This window comes from Mauremys reevesii, linkage group 3 (assembly GCF_016161935.1).
Source record: "Mauremys reevesii isolate NIE-2019 linkage group 3, ASM1616193v1, whole genome shotgun sequence".
In the NCBI taxonomy this organism is placed as follows: Eukaryota; Metazoa; Chordata; order Testudines; family Geoemydidae; genus Mauremys; species Mauremys reevesii.
The window spans coordinates 148,869,447-148,883,949 of NC_052625.1; the positions used below are offsets into that span (position 1 = coordinate 148,869,447).

Sequence of the window (14,503 nt, forward strand, 5' to 3'; positions counted from 1 at the left end):
GTGCCTACCTTATAGGAATTTTGAGGCTTAATTCAGTAATGTTTGTAAAACACATTGATAGCCTCTGTTGGAAGGTACTGTGGAAGTGCAAATTATTATTGTGTGGACTGAATTCAGTTATTTTTTGTAAGTTTTCAGGCCTGCCATGGTTAAGGAAAGCAATTTTTTGTGTCTTTAAAAGACAAATGCAAAAAGTTCTTGACTGGGGAGTGTAGAAAGGGACTATCGGAAGAGGTGCTAAAGACATAAAAACTCAGCGTGGTGATTGGTCACCTCTGCTTGATTGACAGGTTTCAGGGGAAAACAAAAACCTATTTATTCTGGCTTAATGGAACTGGAGAACAGAAAATGAGTATCAGGTAAAAATTCCTTTTTTAAAATCTTTGCAGTTCTCCTTTTAAAAATGAGTTAAGACCACACAAATCTAAATTCTCCTCACACACAAATATGGGTAGGAATTTTAGAAGCAGGCAATATATGGGTTGATTTATTCAGTGCATATGCTAGTGGATAAGCGTTGACATCACAAAAACACCATTGCAGTTGATGCTGATTGACAAGTTTAACAGGCAAAAGGTAGAATCAGTGTAGCGACTGAAACCCTGAATTGCGCAGCTCTTTGTTTAATTTATCATCAGGACATTAAGGGGGAAGGTTTTGTTGTATCTTCCTGTACTGTGCTTGCTCTGCGGTTAAAGTCTGTCAGTTTCTACTGCTGTTAATCAGGCATCTTTCATGAGTACTACAGCAAAATTACTCATAAGTAAATGGCTAAAAAGTAAAAGACCTACTGTATCTTTCATCTAACAGTGTGCTGTTTTGGGATGTTTTATGTGCATTTCAGCATCACAGTGAGATTGTAATTTAGTATGATATGTCTCCCTGGTTTTTGATTATTGTTTTTTTGTTTGTTGGGGTTTTTTTTGCCGTAATGTATTTCAGATTGAAGGACAAGGACACGGGGCAGTTTTTGACTGCAAGTGCTCTCCTGATGGCCAGCATTTTGCATGTACAGACTCTCACGGGCACCTTCTTATTTTTGGCTTTGGCTCCAGTAGCAAATATGATAAGGTACAGTGCAAGGCATAAATCAAAATATCATTTTCAATGTTTAAGTAAAAGTGTTTGTGCATGCTTTTTGTTGGAAAAAACATTGACATCAAATTTATTTCACAGATTTTAAAGCTTTTTATCTTTTCAGTCAATGTAAGGTAAAGCTTTTATATTTGTATTGTTAGAGTCCATTATCTTTCTCTTTATTTTCTTTCTTTTTTTTCCAGCTCATACAATATGGTATGTTTCTATAACTCGCTGCTGCTTTCTACCTTCTGTTCAGCTGCAGTCACTCCAAGTTTCCGTGCTTATAACAAAAGGAGTAGAAATACCTCTAATAATAAAAATAGATTGAAATGCTTAGTACTTTGTTAAATAGGTGACATTAATATACTACAATGAAATTCATTCTAGATTTAACCCTGGCTTTTAGACATAATTGTGCTGGTTCCTGATTAATTCTAATTAATTGAAATTGATCTTTTTAAAAGATATTTTTGGATTATCACATTTGTGGTTCATCCTTGTTTATATCACTTGCTCTGGAAGTTATTTGGAGACAAATTCATACTGTAAATTCATACTGTGGGGGCATCCCCCTAAGGGGGTGTGGAGGAACATTTGGGGTGAGGAGACACGGCAGGGCCTGAGCCAGCTCCCATGGAGGGTGGGGAGAGAGCACCATGCTTCCAGCCGCGTTCTGCCCCCAGACCAGCTCCACTCCCAACCTTGCTCCTCCCCCAACCCCATTCAGCTCCCAGTTCTGTTCTGCCTCCAGGCCAGATCCGTCCCTATCCCACTCACTCCCAACCCCGCTTCGCCCCAGTTCCACTGAGCCCCCTATTCTGCTCCACTCTGCCCTCATTCCCTCTCTGTCCCCAGACCAGCTCTGTCTCAGACCAAGCTCCATTGTTGAGGAGGCCATGGCTGTTTAGCAGTGGAGCAGGAGTGTAGATAGATTCCGTTAATGGTAACATGGGGCGTGGCTGGAACAATTTGCGCACCACTGCTGTAAATGTACATTATGTTATATTAATGTAATTTTAATTAGGGTGGGTTAATTTTGGTGATCCTAGATATTTCCTTATGTTTATACAGGCTCCCAGTAGTGCCGTATTGGCATTAAAACTGGACTCTAATATGGTTTAAATCAGTGTTTGTTTAATTACTTTTATAACAGGCTTTTTGAAGTATCTGCTCTAATAGATAAAGATTTTTAAAATTTAGTTGTGTGTATTAACACATGGTGCTTATAAAATATGAATACTAAAATGATATAAATGATTTCCTGCTTATCTCCATTTCACCCCATATCTCCTAAAAATGCAGTAACATAACTGAAGTAGTCAGATGTACAATATAGCAGAGTTTGTAAACTACTTAACCCAATTTATGCGGCTTTCTGCCAAGCAACTGTGTTTTTAGAGGATAGGTATGGGTTTTATTCCCCAGTGCAGTACAGTACAAAAATGACTATTAGATGGGGAAAACATTAGCACATTACCTCCTTTCCAGAGGATTATATAAAGTAGCTGTTCTATGACCACCTCATTTTTACAGAAGTGTCCATCAGTACAAATCACTTACTTGCTAGGAAAAGACATTGAATACTTACTGCAGACATTTTTATTTGAATGTTTCTATTTTTAATCAGTTGCTTGTAATTAATCAAAAATTGGCTTTACGTTACAGATAGCAGATCAGATGTTCTTTCACAGTGATTATCGACCCCTTATCCGAGATGCCAACAACTTTGTCTTAGATGAACAGACACAGCAGGCTCCACATCTCATGCCTCCCCCATTTTTGGTTGATGTTGATGGCAACCCTCATCCATCAAGATACCAGAGATTAGTTCCAGGTCGTGAGAACTGCAGGGATGAGCAGCTTATTCCACAGATGGGGGTGACTTCCTCAGGTACATAGAGCTTAAGTCCAGTATGCTATAGTGTACATGGGCTTGAATATTGAATTCATCATATGGAAAGTGTAGTGCAGTGGTTTGTGTGTGGTCTAATACAGTTGGAGTTAATAGGACTCTAGAATATTGCCACTATGTTTATCAGATTAATTAAGAAAAAACCTTTTTTGTGTGTAATAAATCTTGATCTTAATTGGCAGCTAACAAGAGGAGCAGCAATGATGAGAGAAGATATGATTTTGGCTTTGAGGGGAACTGCATCTAGGAGCTGGGAGTCTAAACTTATATTCAGCTGAGGAGAGAAATATCAGCTGAGATTAGAGATTTGACTTGCTTAGGAAAACATCAGCTGCAAACAAGGAAACACCAGCTAGACATTCAGTAAAAACTAATTCTTGATCTAGCATAACTATGTGCCATCATTGAAATGTATGTTTCTAAAAATTAAGAAGGTTATTTGCAGTGCTGATCTTGTACAATTTAGTAGGAGCCCCATTAAAATACAGTTGTTGTTCCTGAGTGATTGTCCATCCAGATTCCACTGTTGGTGCACATGCACGTGACTCTCTTTAACTAGCAGTGTCCAGTGGACTCACACCAGCACCTGCAGCATGCCCTCCTGAAATAAATTTGATGGTATAACAGGTGTGGAACAGGCTAAACTGCCACTCACTTCCTTCTTACCACCTGTGACTGCGATACAGTGCCCTTTGCAGTGTTCACATCCCTGGCACTGTGCAAATTAGATCTTTAGGTTTACAGTTAATGGTATTGTTTAATGTAGTTTAGTTAAGTTTCTTTTGCCTGGTGGCTTTAAACAAATAATCAAAGAGACAATATTCCTTTTTTCATAGTTTAGCCAGTTATATTTCCTTTCTTCTAGGTAGCCCCCAACACATGCACACCTGTACAGGGGTACTAAGAATATGGCAGACAAGAAGTCACCAGGGTTTAAGACCTGTTCCTTATGTGACATCACTATGCCTATTAATGACACACACATTTTGGAACGTTGTTCCATGGGCCAGTCCTTCTCAAATCTTACCCAGAGGGCGAGGGAGGCCTAAACGAGCTTGCTCAGGCTCTGGGAGATCAGAGAAGCGACAGCAGGCAGGTCAGTTTGTTATTGCTAGTGCCCTGCTGAGCCATGATTCCACTCCATGCTTCCATGCTGTTGCTTCTCACATGCCTTGTTTGTCTGCCACTCCAGGGTCAAGAATTTGCCTCTCTCCATTGAAGAAACTAGGTGTAGGTTACCTTCACCAATGCCAAGCAAGAGACCCAAGGGCCACATTTCTTTTGGGCTTCTTGTCTTAAGGGCCATAAAACTGAGTCGGTTCTGGTACATTGATATTGTAGACTAAAGCGGCACCAGTTCCTCCAGAATCTAACGACTGAGTTTCCCTGAGTACAGAACCTTGGCATTGAGCTTGGTACATTGAGTCTCAGCAGAGAGTGGTTCAGTCACTGCAGAAGTATCAGCCACCAGCATCTGAGGCTACAGCACTGGATACTTCAGTGCTCTCCAGCTCAGCACTGAAGAAGTTCACAGTACTGAGTGACTTTTCCATTGGCCCTGAGTCACCCTTACTAGAATGTAGATTGAGACATTGTTGCTAACTCCTCATCTCCTCAGTTGCCATGTCTTTCCAGAGGTGTCTCATTGGCACCAACGTCGTAAATAAGATACACCAGACAAGATCATCCCCTAGAGAAGGTTTGTTCCTGCTCTTTCTCATCAGCAGAACATAGCAGAGATTCTTCCCTACTGATGGCCCATCACTCCCATGGGTGGCATAGTGAGACTCTAGAGATTAGTCTATTACAAGAGCTAGAAGATGATCAAGGTTGCATTGGGAACATCCCAATGGGTATCCCCCGTTTGTCCTCTCCCCCATGATAGCCATACCAGTCATAGCCATATTGGTCCCCCTAGGATATGAATCCCTGTTCCAGGAAACCAGCATTCTTCTCCGTATCAACAGCCAGATCTCTCTCTCAGCCAGGAAGGGGATTCATTCTCCCCAAACTTCTCAGCAGATCCAGCTACAGCTACTAAAAGGTTAGAGGGAGAATGAGGGGGATGACCTTCGCTCTGCTGAGCAGGAGTACCACCACCTCTTCTTCCCTGGATGAGGCTGTCAACCCTCCAACTACCGCCTTGATGGATCAGTTTAAGGTCTTTCAAGAGCTGATGATGAGGATGATAGAAACAGTAGACATTCCTCTAGAGGTTATCCAGGAGCAAAAACATTAACTTCTGAATATCAGGAAGACCAATTATGCCTACAAATGATGCTTAGTTGAACCTGCTAAGTTATATGCTTACATCCGTACCATCCAGCTCCAAGAGATTTGATGGAAGGTAGAAGGTCCATGCCTAGTGGTTTGCATTCTTTTACTAGCATCCTGTACCTGGCTTTCTGGTGGTGCAAGCTGTCCCAGAGAGGACAAAAACATCAGGATACTCCAAAGTCCACCCCTTATGGGAAGGACCCTAAAAACCTTGACTTTTTTGGCCAAAAGGGCTGTTCATTAGCCAGTACTGCTCTCAAATATAATTTTATTTAATTGGGACAAGCTCTCAGTGTTGTAGACAAACTATCTAACAAACATCAGGATGAGATGAAATCCCTCATGGCCAACGGCTAGCTGACTGCCAGAGCCTCACTTTAGTCTGTGATCGGATTTGTCTGAAGAACAATAGCCACTGCAGTTACCACGAGGAGATCTTTTATGGGGTCAGGCATTTGGAATTCAAAGGGAGGTCCAGGTAACAATTGAGAACCTCCCACTTGAGGGCAGATAGCAATTGAGAACCTCTCATTTGAGTGCAATAATCTGTTTAATAGTGGTACAGATGAAGCATTCCATACCCTGAAAGATTCCAGGGCAACCTTGCACTCTTTGGGACTCTGTCTTCTCTCTGAAGAGAGAGCAGCAGAGACCATGGCCTCACTACAGGCAGTGGTCTCCATCCCAATATTATCCCCATCACTGGAGACTCCAAGGGAGAGGCAGAGATTTCACCAGCGGTGATTCTGCCTCCCCCCTCAACTGCCTTCCAGTCTGGGGCTCCAAATACACAATAAATTTGATGCCATTGACATCTTGATTGTTTCACCACAAAACTCTTTCTATCACACTCCCAATACAGAGTCTTACCCTTTGGCTACTCCACAACTCCCTGGGTCTTTACCCAAGTTCTGGCTGTAGTGGCAGCTAATCTTAAGGAGGCAGAATTCAGGTAGATCCCTATCTAGATAACTAGCTAGTTTGAGGAAGATCTCCACAGCAAGTGACTCGTTCTCTTCATGTAATTCTAAAATTATTTGTTTCACTAGGACTCAGAATCCATATTGACTCTAACTCAGACCATAGAATTCATAGAGGAGGCAGTGTTAGACTTCAGGTCAGTGAGGGCATATCTTCCTGAATAGAGATTTTGGACAATAATGGGCTTCCTTGTTCAACTTCAAGCCCACCCAAGAACACTGGTGAGGATGTGCCTGAGGCTCATGGGACATATGACTGCATGCACTTACGTTACACAGCATGCCAGACTTCACCTTAGAAGTGGCAAGGGTGGATGAAATCAGTGTATTTACTGAACAGGCAGCGCATGGATATGGTGATCACAGTCCCACAAGAAATCCTCTCCTTGTTAAACAGATGGATAGAACCATTTCAGGTGTCCTTACTCCATGCCTTTACTTATAAAGGTTCTGGTAAAAGATCCCTTTAGTCAGGGTTTGTGCTGGTGCATCTTGAGCAGCTGAAAATTCAGTTCCTCAGCAGGCCTGTCTACATATAAAAATTTTAGGTCTCCACGTCAGACACCTGGCATGTAAGGGTTTCTTACCTCTTCTGCAGTGCTCAGCAATCCAAGTACTGGCAGACAACACCAGTTATGCACTTTATAAACAGACAAGTATGCGAGAGATTCTCTCCACTCTGCCAAGAAGCTGTACATCTGTGGGAATGGTGCATCTGATATCTCTCCACCTGCCCAGGCTTCAGAACACCCTAGTAGACCAGCTCACCTGGACTTTTTCTGAAAACTGTGAGTGGCCCTCTCAAATACTCAATCCTGCTGAGCATTTCCAGATGGGGACTCTTAAAAGTGCGCTTGTTTGCAACCTGCCACAACAAGTGTTGGATGCTTTGCACCAGAGGGAATGCTAAAGAAACTGAGACAATATGCTGGTTACATCCTCATGATAGACTCAGCATAGGCCAGGAGTTCTGAGATTCTCCAAATCTGAATACATCAGCACGGCCACCTTACCAGCTCTGCCTGGCATAATCACTCATATCTTGAACCTGGACCTAGCATTACTACACCTGACAGGCTGGATGTAATACAAAGAGATAAGCTGTTCAGCTGAGATTCAGAACACTTTGATTCAAAGCAAGGAGCCTTTGACCAGCCTGACATACAAGGCCAAATTGAAGAGGTTTTCTCTGAGCATGTCTGCACTGGTTCACCACTGATTTCTCCAATTCCAGCAATAGTGGAGTATTTGTTAGCCTGGAGACAAGCCTGAACTTTCCATCAGTTCAGTCAGAGTCCATTTAGCAGCAGTATGTGCAAATTATTGTCCTATCCCAGGTGATGTTTTTTTCAAACAGAGTGGCAAAATTATTGAAAATACTTATTTATGTTTTCCCCCTTGTTACAATACCACCTTCTCCCTGGAACCTTAATATGGTACTAGCTGGATTTATTGGGGATCCCCTTTCACCCTTGCCATGTCCTACTTTTCTCACCTCTCAATGAAAACAGCTTTCAGTGATCCTTAAGTAATCTAGGAGGGCAGAGGAAATTTGGACACTCATGACTGGTCCCCTATATGCAGTATTTCACAATGACAGGATTACCCTTAGACTTCACTTGAAGTTCCTGCCTAAGATTATTTCAGAATCCCATATAAATTAGTTCACTTACCTTCTAGTTTTCTTTCCTAAGCTTCATATTAATCCAGAGGAAGTGAAGCTTTACGCAATAGCCGTAGTGAGAGCTTTATCTTTTTTAGATAGGACAAGATCTTTAAAGAGCTCATCTAGGCTATTTGTAGCATTTGCAGACAGACTCAGAGGGCAACCTATATCCACATGGATGTCCAATTGCATAATGACTTATCTAGCTCAAAAGATCATATTAGAACTTTATTCCACTATGGCTCAAGCAGATTTTATTGCTTGTTTGGCTAATATTCCATCTGAGATATGTAATACAGCTACATGGATCTCAGTTCACACACTTACCACTCACTATTCTCTAGTGTAGGCTTCCAGATAGGTGCTAATTTTCAGTAGGGCTATTCTGCTATCCTAATTCAAGTAGGACTCCTTTTATCCATCTCCAAGCAATTAAACAATTGTTTGCTAGTCCCCAAGAGTGAAATCTGTGTGGACAAGCACTTGAAGAAAGAATGATTACTTTCCCTCTAGTATCTGGTTCTTTAAAATATGTTGTCCACATAGATTCCACAACCTGTCCTCCATCCCCCCACTAATTCACAGTCCTGTTCCTGTGGCTTTCTGTATTGGTGGATAAGCCCACTCCACCCTTTATGCTTTCAGCTGGGGAGGCTTGGTGTGCTCCAGGGCTCCCAGGGTGCACGTGTGGCCCTAATGGATGCTACAAATCAAAAAGAATCTGATCAAGGGTGTATGTGCGCCACAAGTGGAATCTGTGTGGATATGACATATTGAAGAACCATAGTTTCTGTAGAGTAAGTAATCATTCTTTTTGTGTTTGTCCAAGAAATGTTTACTATTGATTAAGCTGTGGCCTTAATCAGATACATAATTAAACTCCAATACAGGTATAAACTAATGGAAACTACTGAATTGAATGCCGTTAGACTGCAAAATGTTATGCTTTGGTGACAATAGTTCCGTAACAGGATATTTACTTCTCCAAGAACTACCCAAGGTTATTTTGCATTACTTGCAGTGGCACTCATACAAGTTTGAGTATATGGTTCTGGCCCCATGGTATTGACAATCTAATTAGTAGCAAGAAATCTAACAAAAAGTGGGTTAGATTTTTAAAACTAGAATGTCTATGCTAACACTTACAAGACATGCAATAACTTACATGGCACTTCGCAAATTTTACAGGTAGAACTTAGATCGTTTGGAATACTTGGCTTATTGTGTCAAAAATGTAGTTTTGTTTCTTGCATTTTTTCCCCACAGGACTGAACCAAGTACTGAGTCAACAAGCAAATCAGGAAGTTAGTCCGTTGGACAGTATGATACAGAGACTTCAGCAAGAACAAGATCAGAGACGTTCTGGGGAGGCAGGCACCAGCAATACTAGCCGGATAGGAAGAAGTAAGACAAACTTTTTTTGTTTCTTTTCAAACAATTTACAATGAGGGTATGTCTACACTGCAGTTAACACCCACAGCTGGCCCATGCCAGCTGACTTGGGCTCAAGCTAAGGAACTGTTTAATTGCAGTGTAGACCCTTGGGCTCAGGCTGCAGCCCAAGCTCTGGGATGTTTCCATCTTGCAGGTTCCTAGAGTCCAAGCTCCAGTTAAACAGTCCATTGTCACAGGCCAGATGTGGATTTTTAATTGAAATGTAGAAAGAATATGTGAAACGGAAAATAAATGGATATAATGAGATTGAGGAGGTATGAGAGTAGTGGAAAAGACAAACTTGGGGATAAATATTACTGCTGCTTTCCGGCCTTTTTCTAAAATTTAATGAATTATTTAACTGAAAGGACTATAGATTGTAACTGTACAGTAGCTGTACAGCAAAGCTCAAAAAATTGTGCTGCAACCACGTGATCTTTAGAAGAGAGTATTGACTTAATACTATTGTGTAATCTGGAAACAGCTATCTCACTGATAAAATACCATAGGTGTCACAAAGGATGTGGGAGGTAATACCTGAAAAAGGATGGATCTGGAGCAGGTTTAGTAAGGACCAATGCAGTTAGCTTGCAGCACATCTCCTGGTAATCTGCAGGGGAATAAAAACCAGATTAAAATAATGAAGGTAAATCTCAAGAAGGAGCAATACCCAGAACTGTCAGACCAGAGGTAGAGATATTAAAATCTTACTGTGTGAAAATTTCTACATGAAAGGACCTTGAGGGGATGCCTAAGCAGTCAGCTCCTATTTGAGTGTTTGGAGTATGTATGTTTGTGTTGTTTATGTATTTATTTGCATATTTGATTTGTTTTCCCCAATATACTATCAAAACCACTTTTTTGAACTGGAAACCTAATCTCCAGGACTCCATCACTCCACAAATTCTATGAATGTCACAATGGATCTGATTTTTTTAGGATAGTAGCTTTTTCACATTTCTTAAGGAGTGATTGGATTCAGTAGGAGATCCAGGTTTCTCAGATGTTGTGGCTGCTATGGATAGAGAAAGAGAGGAATACTTTGTGGCATCTGTTCCCCATTCTTACACTTTTTCCTCTTCTTTGAGAATTATCTCCAGCTGGGCTTCAAGAGACAAAGTCTGTGGGGACGGTAATCTCCAGCTGTGGTGAACCTAGAACCTGAGATCAGTGACAAGAGCCTACTTAATTTCTGTTAGCTTAAGATAAAATATAACCCTTAATGTGAAAATGTTTTCAGAAGGTGGTTTTAAAGGCCAACAGTTAACATATACTATATGGATTGAGAGAACCTACAGTAATGCTTTGTCAGCTTGTCTTACGTTATTCAGATCTTTATACTTTTACTGCTTGTTGCCTGTGAACTGCATTCTTGTGCAGGAGAAATGTGCCTCTGGATAATATGGACATACAGTTCCACTTGGACATTTTCAGTTAATGCTTTAAGCATTACATCAAGTAAAGTGTGTACTAAAATTGCTACTCTTGCTCTTTGTTTTTGCAAGCCTTCTCTTAGAATTTAGATGACTACAATTACTCTTTTAATTTGTCAGGCTCTGTAAGCTCTACCTCAGAAGTACATTCACCACCAAATATAGGATTAAGGCGCAGTGGGCAAATTGAGGGCGTGCGACAGATGCATAGCAACGCACCACGAAGTGAAATAGCCACTGAGCGGGACCTCGTGGCTTGGAGTCGAAGGGTTGTGGTACCTGAGCTGTCACCAGGGGTAGCCAGGTAAGAAATCTCCTCTGAAAGCTGATTGATTAATTCTCTTAAATTGTTACATTTGAATTTTAGTCTTGTTGACATAAGGTAACTCAGTTTTGTTATGTGTATATCTTGATGGATTTATAGTATCTATAAACAGGGGCGGCTCACAAGCCAGAAGCAGCGCAGGGCGCGGGGGCGGCGGGCGGGGGGGGCAGCATGGGGCCGTGTGGCTCGCCGCATGCCTGCGCGCCAGGGGACGGAGCCGGGGAGCGCGGACCTGCCGGCGGGATGACTGGCGGCGGTCCCTTCCAGCGGCTCGGAGCTCCCGCTCCGCTGATGGCGCGCAGCAGGTCCGCTCGGGCGCTCGTGACCTGCGCGCGGGCATGCCGGCAGGAGCTCAACCGAGCCGCTGGAAGAGGGGACCCGGCGGGGACGGGAAGCGGCGGGGCGCGGCGGCGCGCTGCTTGGGGCAGCCCAATTTCTAGAGCCGCCCCTGTCTATAAAGTGCACTTTTAAAAAAAATCAACTTGCTATTTTTGCATCTTTTGGAAGAAATGGCATTTAGGTAGGAGCTGATTTGGAAAATCATAGTTTGGCAAATGGGGGATTAGGTTGTCATACTGTGCTGAGGGGACATAAATGCCTAGGATCAGTAGCCTACTCCATAAACACTATAACAGTATTGTCTGGCTGCTGGGAGCAATCATTTGGCTATAGCACTTTATTTTTACATCTTTATCCCTTTTTTGGCAGGGATGGGACACTGACCCAGTTCATCATTTTTCCCCATTCTTACTACCTTTTTCCTGTTCTTTGAGAATCATCTCCAGCTAGGGTTCAAGAGACAGAGTCTGTGCGGATGGGAACATCCAGCTATTTCTTTGGCAAAATGTAAATTTCTCACTCTAACACTTTTTCCTTCCAAAGAATGGCCCCTTAATTAAGTGATAGTCCATTTGATTTCGTTAACACCTGCCTGAGGCCTCAGTTTGCCTTTTGTCTCTGAAGAACTGGTTTGTGGCTGCTTCCCAATATTTGTATATGTCTTAGGCTACGTCTATACTACCCGCCCGGGTCGGCGGGTAGCATTCGACTTCTCGGAGTTCGATATATCGCGTCTCATCTAGACGCGATATATCGAACTCCGAACGCGCTCCCGTCGACTCCGGAACTCCACCACCGCGAACGGCGGTGGCGGAGTCGACGGGGGAGCCGCGGACTTCGATCCCACGGCGTCTGGACGGGTGAGTAGTTCGAACTAAGGTAGTTCGAGTTCAGCTACGCTATTTGCGTAGCTGAACTCGCGTACCTTAGTTCGACACCCCCCCCCCCCCTCCGGTGTAGACCAGGCCTTAGTAACATCATACAGTGGAATCTTATAACTTTGCATACAATGTTGCCACACATATTTTACCAGGACAGTAATGATCAGTAAATTAGAGTTTTGAAATGATACCTTACTAGGCATAGTTTGTACAAAATGTATCCTAGTTTGAAAAAGGGGTGAATATAGTGTTAGACTCTCACACCCACCTCTTCCAAAAAAGAAGTCAAGATGTTAAAGTCTGTAGTAATTTTATTTCTGTGAGTGGTAAAACTCCCATAAGAAACAGATATTGAGAATAAATCTGCTCTGTTCCTGACCGCAAACACAAGCTTTTGAGTGTATTTACCAACCTACAGCTGACTGCTTCTTGAAAATACCTACTTTCAAATATGTTTTACTCAGTTGCCTTAGATGCCATGTGGAGTCTTCTGAAGAATCTGTGGCTCTTAAATCAAAATTAAAATCTTGGGGCTAGAAACTGGCTTAGTGCTTGGAATCCGATAAAAGCTCTTTTTATGAACTGAGTATACTTTAGAGTAGCCACATATGCAAGGTAGCTGCTGTTTGAACCCTAACCGTATCCAGGAAGTGCACTCATGAATTCAGATTCTCACTAGAATGAGAGAGAAATTAATCTTCTTTCAGTATATATCAGTGTGGATCTTTCTGTGGGTATGTGTACCTCTCATGTGTGCAAGCTTTGAATCTTTTGAATAGCAGTGTCTGGTGAGCTCATGCATGCACCCTGTGCTGCCTCATTCTTCCAAGTGAGGGCATAAAGGGTAGAGTGGTCTCAACCTTCCCCCGGTTCCCACTGACTGTCTGTGGCAGTGAGATGGAACCTGGACTGTTTGACCAGCTTCTCATTTTTCAGATCTCTGTTACAATGAATCCCTCACTTCTCCTTTTTTCAATAAGTTCCTTTAAAAAAAAAAAAAGAGAGCGAGAGCAGTTAGGATAGGCAGGAGGAGACCTCCCTGTACAGTGAGGTGAGGTGCTTTGCACAAATTATCATCACTGGGGTTAAACCCTCTCCTTCCAGTGATGGCTTAATGCCTCTTATAGATGGACACGGAAGATGCCTGTTCTTCCTTGGGGGAGGGTCACATCCCCAACAAATGAATTCTGGATATAGTTGCCCATGGCTGCATGATTAAGTTCACTTCCCTTTCCTCTTTAAGGATTCTTCTCACGAAAGCCTTTTGCAATCAGAAGCAGCCTTGTTATTTCATCTAGGAGCTGTACAAGCGATTCCACAGGAGTACAGGGGAAGAGGTTTCTGAAGAAGAAGAAAGGGGGTCTTCATCTTATCAAGACCTGAGGAAACTAAACAAATACTTAAGCGGCTTCTGATTCAAGATTGTTAGGTTTGCCTCTGTTATTCCATCCCTCCAAGCTCTGGACTGTTTTGTAGCTCTTAACTTACAGAACAGGTACTTCCACACTGCCATCCACCAAGTGCACAGGAAATGCCTGTGATTCACAGTGGGGCCAAATCACTATCAGTACAAGGTACTGCTCTTAAGATGCTCCATGGCATTGAGAGTCTCTATGAAATACCTAGTTGTCAAGATGGTGCACCTAAGAAAGAAGGTGTCATGCTGTCTTGAGCAGCTCACAGCCGAGAGTGCCAGACTTCAGGGTGGAGACCCCAAACTGATTGCATGTTCTACAATTAGATTTCACCAACTTACTAATCATATAGCACGTGACCGAGATTTGTCGCTGAATTTGTCACTGATTTACTTGGACGGTGGGCTACCGGCTCTTCACCTGGCTGATAATGATGCTATCAAAGGGCTGGGCCCACTGTGCATACACTGTGAGAAGACCAACCCAGTAACCAATGTGAACTCCTGAAGCTTCTAACATTCTTACCACGGAGTACAGACAATCCCCTTGGTCATTCCAGTCTATCTTGCCATCCAGGCAAAATGGACTTAGGTCTGGTCTACACTATAGAGCTAGGTTGATGCAAGGAAGCTTACGTCGACCTAACTATGCAATTATCTACACTTAAATTTTGTACCTGCCGATGTAACTGCCCTGCTATGCCAACTTAATAACTCTACCTGCATGAGCAGCGTAGAGTCAAGGTTGATATTGTTAGGTCA

The 14,503-nt window shown here is 42.6% G+C and overlaps 1 protein-coding gene across 3 annotated transcripts in view; it reads left to right on the forward strand.

Moving 5' to 3' along the window:
• LOC120401555 (pleckstrin homology domain interacting protein) overlaps positions 1 to 14,503 on the forward strand; it is a 341,061-nt gene that overhangs the window by 195,916 nt on the left and 130,642 nt on the right. For all 3 annotated transcript variants that reach the window (XM_039531654.1, XM_039531655.1, XM_039531656.1), the window contains exons 16-19: positions 943 to 1,071; positions 2,746 to 2,971; positions 9,182 to 9,319; positions 10,903 to 11,086. In XM_039531654.1, the coding sequence (XP_039387588.1) occupies positions 943 to 1,071; positions 2,746 to 2,971; positions 9,182 to 9,319; positions 10,903 to 11,086 (677 nt within the window). The remainder of the gene's footprint in view (positions 1 to 942; positions 1,072 to 2,745; positions 2,972 to 9,181; positions 9,320 to 10,902; positions 11,087 to 14,503) is intronic.